Source organism: Musa acuminata, chromosome BXJ2-3 (genome assembly GCF_036884655.1).
Source record: "Musa acuminata AAA Group cultivar baxijiao chromosome BXJ2-3, Cavendish_Baxijiao_AAA, whole genome shotgun sequence".
In the NCBI taxonomy this organism is placed as follows: domain Eukaryota; kingdom Viridiplantae; phylum Streptophyta; class Magnoliopsida; order Zingiberales; family Musaceae; genus Musa; species Musa acuminata.
Window position 1 is genome coordinate 30,792,344 of NC_088340.1, and position 7,597 is coordinate 30,799,940.

General features: G+C 43.6%; 1 protein-coding gene across 1 annotated transcript; it reads left to right on the top strand.

The window, feature by feature from the left end:
* Positions 1-5,274: 5,274 nt before the first annotated feature.
* LOC135606505 (laccase-11-like) lies at positions 5,275-7,597 on the top strand. The gene is made up of 6 exons (XM_065097534.1): positions 5,275-5,421; positions 5,500-5,651; positions 5,717-5,961; positions 6,043-6,171; positions 6,241-7,164; positions 7,274-7,597. The coding sequence occupies exons 1-6, from the start codon at positions 5,323-5,325 to the stop codon at positions 7,402-7,404; spliced, it is 1,680 nt and encodes a 559-aa protein (XP_064953606.1). The 5' UTR covers positions 5,275-5,322; the 3' UTR covers positions 7,405-7,597.

Genomic DNA, 7,597 nt, shown 5'->3' on the forward strand with positions numbered 1-7,597 from the left:
CCTCCTGATAGAGGAGGTTGCACCGCCCAGTCTCGCTCGGAGACTGAGCCCTGGGCGGTTGCACCTCTTGGCTGGGGCGGTTGCACCGCCTAGTCTCGCTGGGAGACATAGCCTGGGCGGTGCTACCTCCCACAGTAACCTAGGTCCGAATGGGCTGAACCATTCGACCCAATTTGAGTTCTTCAGGGGCCCAATTGCCCCAGGATTAAGCTAATGGGATCACCTCCCATTTCTAACTTAATCAAAGTGCTAACTACGATTATTTCCTAAGACATATTCTGCAGCTTGCTTCGGTACGTCACTCGCTTCTTCCGGCGAGTTTCCGGCGAACTTCCGTCGATCATCCGATGAACCCTCGGTGATGCTCCTGCGGACTTCCGGCAAACTCCTGGACTGCGACGATCCACTTGGTAAGTTCCGACGAGCTCCTTTGGCAAGCTTCTGGACTTCTCGGATTTATTCCCGCAGAACCTCCGACGACTGTCCGAACTTCCATCGAGCTCTCGAACTTCCAACGTGATCATTGTCATGACTCCGGCGCAACTCCTGCTGCATGTCTTACTTTCATCGTAGTTAATCCTGCACACTTATCTCAACACATACATTAGACAACAAATGACAATTGACTTCATCATCAAAATCCGAGATTCAACAGTCCAAGCTTGATAATAAGGCAAAAGCATGTATTTTCTTGGGATATGGTCATGAAGAGTTTGGATACAAATTATGGGATCCAGTGAAGAAGATTATTAGAAGCAAAGATGTTGTATTTCTTGAAGACCAATTGTTTGATGATGGTGACAATGTTGAGAAACCAAAAACCTCTATTTATATTCCTTGGAGTTTGGTTCCAATCCCTCCACCTGCAGTTCATGATGATCATAGAGGAGATGAACAAGAAGAATATGGTGAGAATGTTAATGATGATACTCCAACAATTGATGATGTTGAACCAATTGACGGGGGAGAGTGACAATTGAGAATGTCAGCAAGTACCTCCACCACTAGTTGAGATTTCATTGAGAAGATCCACAAGAGAGCGACAACTATCTACAAGATATCCTCCACATAAATATGTTATGCTTACTAACGGAGAAGAGCTAGAAACTTACTAAGAAGATATTCTACATAAGCGCAAGAAAGAATGGGTTAAAGCTATGCAAGAAGATATGAGACTGTTGCTTGAGAACCACACCTATGACTTAGTAAAGTTGCCTAAAGGGAAGAAAGCTCTCAAGAACAAATGAGTTTACAAATTGAAGACTGAAAATAATAGCTCTTAACAAAGATACAAGGTACTATTAGTCGTGAAATGATTCAGTCAAAAGAAATGTATTAACTTTAAAAAAATATTTCTCTTATAGTGAAAATGTCCTCTATTCGACTTGTTCTTAGTTTGGCTGCTCGTTTAAATTTAGAAGTTGAGTAAAAAACTATATTTCTTTATTGTGACTTAGAAAAAGAAATTTACATGGAGCAACCATAAGGTTTCAAATTCAAAGGAAAAGAAAATCTAGTGTACAAGCTTAGGAAAAGCTTATATGGACTCAAACAAGACTCATGGTATAAGAAGTTTGATTCTTTTATGATGAACCAAGGTATAATAGAACCACATCTGATCATTATGTATTTACAAGAAAGTTTTCAGATGATGATTTCATTATTCTTCTACTATATATTGATGATATGTTAATTATTAGTCATAATACTGATAAAATTGAGAAGCTTAAAAGAGAGCTAAGTAAATCATTTGCCATGAAAGACTTAGGATCGACAAAACAAATACTTGGTATAAAAATTCTTCATTATAGGAAGACTAAAAAGATTTAGCTATCTCAGGACACCTATATTGAAAAGGTTATTGAAAAATTCAACATGAGTAAAGCTAAAGCAGCTTGTTCTCCACTTGTAGATCATTTCAAGCTTAGTTTGAAATAATATCTTATAAGTGAGAAAAAAAAAAAAGAAATATCCAAAGTGTCTTACTCATCTGCGATATGCAGTTTGATATATGATATGATTTGTACTATGCCAGATATAGCTCATGCAGTTAGAGTTGTAAGTCGATTTCTCTCTTATCCTAGTAAAAAACATTGGGCAATAGCGAAATAGATATTAAGATATGAGGTAATTCTAGGTTATGTTTATATTTTAGCAATGATGAATCTGTGCTAGAGGGGTACACACATGTAGATATGACATGTGATACTGATTTCAAGAAGTCCACTTTGGGTTTCTTGATAACGTTTGCAAGGGAAGCAATCTCTTGGCAATCTAAGTTATAGAATTGTGTTGCTCTATCAACCACACAAGCAAAATACATATCAATTACTGAAGCTTGCAAAGAAGCTTTATGAATGAAAAAAGTTTCTATAGGAATTGAGTTTGAAACATAAAGGATATACTATTTACTGTGATAGTCAGAATGTCATTCACCTCTCAAAAAATTCAATATATCATTCTTAATTCAAGTATATTGATGCAAGATATTATTAGATTCATGATTTGCTTGAGATGAAAGAATTGCACTTGGAAAATATGCATACTAATAAGAATAGATCAGACATATTGGCAAAGTCTTTGCCTAAGGAGAAACTTGAAGCATATAGGTGAAGAGCGAGCTTAGTATAGCCCACCATATGAGCTGGAAGGAGAGAATTATTAGGTCTAGCCCATAGGTGGGCTTGGACCGATTGATTTGGACATTGAGCCCAAATCTGATGTATTAAAAAAAAGAAAAAAAAAAAGAAATAGTGGAGATGTGTATAGCAAAGGGTGTGCGACAAGAAGAGGCATGCGATGAAACTATGGTGACGTAGAGAAAAGGAACATTGAGACAAAAGGAGAGAAAAAGTTAAGATTTTGAGGCATTTGCTAGATGATTAAGTGGCTAAACTTCGTCGGTTTTGTCTCAAATTTTGTGTGAAGAATTCTTATAAGAAGCTCTACAATCTTAATCGTACCGATCTATAATTTATCTTCTCTGATATGCTTTTATGTTATATCTACTTTGTGAGACTTAAAATTTTTCTTTCGTGAAATTCATCTATGGTGATGATGATATGTTATTGTTGAGATAAGATATATGTTGTTGATGTTATTGTGAGACTCTAGTTATTCCGGAGAAGACTTATTATAAACATATTACTATTATTAGTAATTGTAGAAGTTTGAAATATACTACGGTACTGTAGTTTTTTCCACATTGGGTTTTTTACATAAAAATTAAATGTATCATTTTATGATTGATTTATTGTTCTAATGTTTATATTACTTTGGTTAATATTTATTTTTAGTAATAAATTAATATTTTGATGAAGAACTTTATTTTGATACACAAATGGGGGAAAAAAATTATTCCACTATAATAGCTTTTCCTAACACATACAAATGGAAAGCTAATTCAATTAAACATTACTTTGTATTTAGGATTGATGCTAATATTCATAGTTGGCGAAAACACATAATCATTTCCAATATTTAATTACGATTTGGATGATCTCATATCATATTATAAAAAAATTCCTCAAGTATTATATTCTTAGTCATATGAATTATTCTAATATTCTTGCATCCCTATAAATTTGTAATTTGACTGAATCTTCCGAACAAGAAATGAAGCATCGAATGACTCAATTCGGACTTTTTCTTTACCCGACAACGAGGCAGACATACGGAGCAATATCTGGAGTAAATCTGAGTCAGCATCTATATTGGACATTGCGTTAACACAGGTACTGCGAATAATAATTACTTGGAAACCGCGCAAGAATTCTCATTGTCCACCACAAATGGACGTAAAATAAAATTCCTAGATTCATGACCGAAGCCAGTGGATCGCACTCTACTCCCCAAAGCAAAAAGGACAGCATCCATGACAGATCAAAACGCAGAAACGTGGAAACAAAACAAGATGGTGAAATGCTTCAACGACGACGAGCGACTCCGACCCATATCAAGGAGAAGGCGCACCAGCTGCGCCGGGATCGACCGTGCCACCTCCACTGCCACCCACCTCCTCGTCCTTGGCATTATCGGCTCCTTGGGATCCGCCGCTCGCGGCGCCCGGCTTCACCTGAATGCCGTCTTCTCCTTTGGATTCCAGAGCTCGGTCCATTCGCGACACGGGACGGAGGTAGCGTCGAGCAAAGACTTGACCCACGTAGCAGGCGGCCGCCACCAAGACGGCGATCACCGTGAGCACGATGAAGACGGGCGCAAAAGAGCCGCTCTTGGAGCCGGAGCCGGAGCCATGCCGAGCTGCGATGTACTGTGGGTAGACGATCGTAGGCTGCTTCGGGGATGACATCAGTCCGCCACTCGCTCGCTGCCTTCTCTGGAGTACTCGGAAGAGTGAGGGGGGAGGCAAAGAGTGTTGGTCTCCCGGTGTGCTTCTTTGAGTGAGACCAAGGCAAAGAATAGATGTCCAAGCTAAAGAATCGATTCTTGCAGAAAGTCGCCATCTTACGCACTTCGAAGCAAGCGGAACGCTGCTGTGATACGTGTGAAATCGCTGTTTACGTTCGTACGAACTCATTTTAGACGGTGAAGCAATCATTGATTTCTCTTTGTCCTCTTCCCATCATCTGAGAGCAGCTAATGAGGCTTCAGTACGACGCACCAACTTCTGCTGCTTTGGAAATTAAATATTAATTCAACGGATTTATTTTATTAATTTCAAAATTTTCATTATACTGTTTCTATAATAATAATAATAATAATAATAATAATAATAATAATAATAATAATAATAATAATAATAATAATAATGATGATGGCCAATACTGGGCTGGAGTCAATGATAAATGGGCTTTCTCGTTTGACTTTATGATCCTTTGATCATCGTATGACACGTAACCAGCAACTCGATTCATTTACTTGCATGTTTTCCCGCTCTTTAATATGAAACATGAAGGATAGAACAACACATTAAGTTGACATATCAACTACTTAGGACACATCAATTCTTCCAAGCGACTCAATGCCGTCTCCTAAAAGTGCATCCGTATCCTCCCCCTGCACAATTCTTGAAGCAAGAATCTCCACTGTTCCTTTTTCTTGAAGACAAAGCTGCAGGTGAATCCCATATTTACCTCCGGATAGCCTCCTCTCACGGTCTCACTATGCTTAACTTCCTCCGTCTTGCTTCCAAGCATCGGCGAGCCTCTCTCACCAACTCTTCCTTCCTTAACCTACTGATGCCACAAACCCTTCACCTTACACCTCTATATATGTATATATATACACACACACGTACGAATCCATCAACCTCACGACACAAACCATCATTGAAGACGAGGAACACACAGAGGAAAGAAGACGATGGGTTGTTTCCATGCTTCCATTGTCATCGTGCTCCTGGGCTTTCTCATGCTTGTTTCGGTACCGACAGAAGCTGCCACAAAGAAGTACCAGTTTGATGTGAGTAGTGCTTCTGCTTCCACGACGTTACAGATCTCATCTTTCTCTGTCCCATGTCCATGGTTTCTGCTGCTTCAGGTCGTCGTGAGCAACGTGAGCAGGCTCTGCCATGCGAAGCCGGTCGTCACCGTCAACGGGCGGCTCCCCGGGCCTACCATCTACGCTCGGGAAGGAGATCGGCTGATCGTTAACGTCACCAACTACGCGCAGTACAACATGACCATCCACTGGTACATGACTCGAACACATCACACGCTGATTCCAAGATCTAAACATGCACGGTCATGGTGGGCAGGCACGGGGTGAAGCAGCTCCGAAATGGGTGGGCGGACGGGCCGGCTTACGTTACACAGTGCCCCATTCGCAGTGGCGGCAGCTACACCTACCACTTTAACGTGACCGGCCAGAGAGGGACGCTGTGGTGGCACGCTCACATCCTCTGGTTGCGCGCCACCGTGCACGGCGCCATCGTGATCATGCCCGAGCAAGGAGTTCCGTACCCCTTCCCTCAGCCCTACCAAGAAACCGAACTGATCTTAGGTGAGTCGTGGAGAACAGACGCCGAGCGATGATGGGTCGCAGTTGCAGAGAGATTCAACATTTGAGCTTGTGGATTTGTAGGAGAATGGTGGAACGCCGATGTGGAAAAGGTGGAGCAGCAAGGAAACTTACTTGGATTGCCTCCCAACACTTCGGATGCTCATACCATCAATGGGAAGCCAGGGCCTCTCTTCCCATGCCCGGAGAAGCGTAAGAGATCACATTCCTCTGCTTTCACCGACAGAGAAGCACTTGCTGAGCATGATGATGATGTTCCAGATACCTACGCCCTGGAAGTCGAATCGGGCAAGACATACCTCCTCAGGATCATCAACGCTGCCCTCAATGACGACCTCTTCTTCGCGATCGCCGGGCACAGCATGACGGTGGTGGAGATCGACGCAGTTTACTGCAAGCCATTCAACACCAGCGCCCTGGTCATTGCACCAGGTCAAACGACCAACGTCCTCGTTCGAGCCGACCAAGCTCCCGGCAGGTACTTCATGGCGACCAGGTCTTTCATGGACATCCCCATTCCCGTCGACAACAAGACCGCGACGGCGATCCTGCAGTACAGGGGAGTCCCCACGACCGTCGTCCCCGTCATGCCACAGCTGCCTGCGCCAAACGATACCTCGTTCGTCGCCAGCTTCAGCGACCAGCTCAGGAGCCTGAACTCGCCACGATATCCTGCAAGCGTGCCCCTCGACGTCGATCGACGTCTCTTCTACACCATCGGACTCGGGGTGAATCCGTGCCCCACTTGTTTGAACGGCACCAGGCTCACGGCGTCGTTGAACAACATCACTTTCGTGTTGCCCCAAGTCGCGCTGCTCCAAGCGCATTACTACGACATGAAGGGAGTGTTTAGGTTGGACTTCCCCGACAAGCCTCCCACCTCGTTCAATTACACCGGCACGCCCCTCACTGCGAACCTCGGCACATCGCTGGGAACCAGGCTCAGCAGGATCGCCTTCAACTCCACCGTCGAACTGGTGCTGCAAGACACCAACCTCCTCATGGTCGAATCGCACCCCTTCCACCTCCATGGCTACAACTTCTTCGTCGTCGGAACCGGGATCGGAAACTTCGACCCCGCCAAGGACCCGGAAACCTTCAACTTGATCGACCCGCCGGAGAGGAACACGGTCGGAGTTCCCACGGGAGGTTGGACTGCAATCCGATTCAGAGCTGACAATCCAGGTTAGGTTCATGCTTCCTTTACATCATCATCGTCATCACCATTCTTTCTTGCAGCGATTTGAGCTGGGATTGAGTTCGGCACATGCTGAAGAAGCTTGTCTGGTCGCAGGGGTTTGGTTCATGCACTGTCATCTGGAAGTCCACACGAGCTGGGGGCTAAAGATGGCTTTCGTCGTGGAGAACGGAGACGGGCCGGAGGAGTCGATCCTACCTCCACCGATGGATCTTCCACCATGCTAAGTTGATGGAGGAGGAGGGGCTTGATTGATTGCATGCTTTGCTTGCTAGCGGGTTTTGGTGTCCTGCGAGTGTCGCAGGTGTTTGTGGATGATGTCGTGCTAAGAATGGCCAGTCATCTTCCAGTTGATGTGATGTAAGATTTGTATGAATAAAATTGCCCTACAAAAAGGGTCAGGGGATGCTTTTGTGTGTA

Excerpts from the sequence above, each read along its gene's own strand:
- LOC135606505 (XM_065097534.1), top strand. The coding sequence starts at position 5,323 with ATGGGTTGTTTCCATGCTTCCATTGTCATCGTGCTCCTGGGCTTTCTC. Across the intron at positions 5,652-5,716 it reads TACAACATGACCATCCACTG|GCACGGGGTGAAGCAGCTCC; the intron begins GTACATGACTCG and ends CATGGTGGGCAG. Across the intron at positions 6,172-6,240 it reads CTTCCCATGCCCGGAGAAGC|ATACCTACGCCCTGGAAGTC; the intron begins GTAAGAGATCAC and ends ATGATGTTCCAG.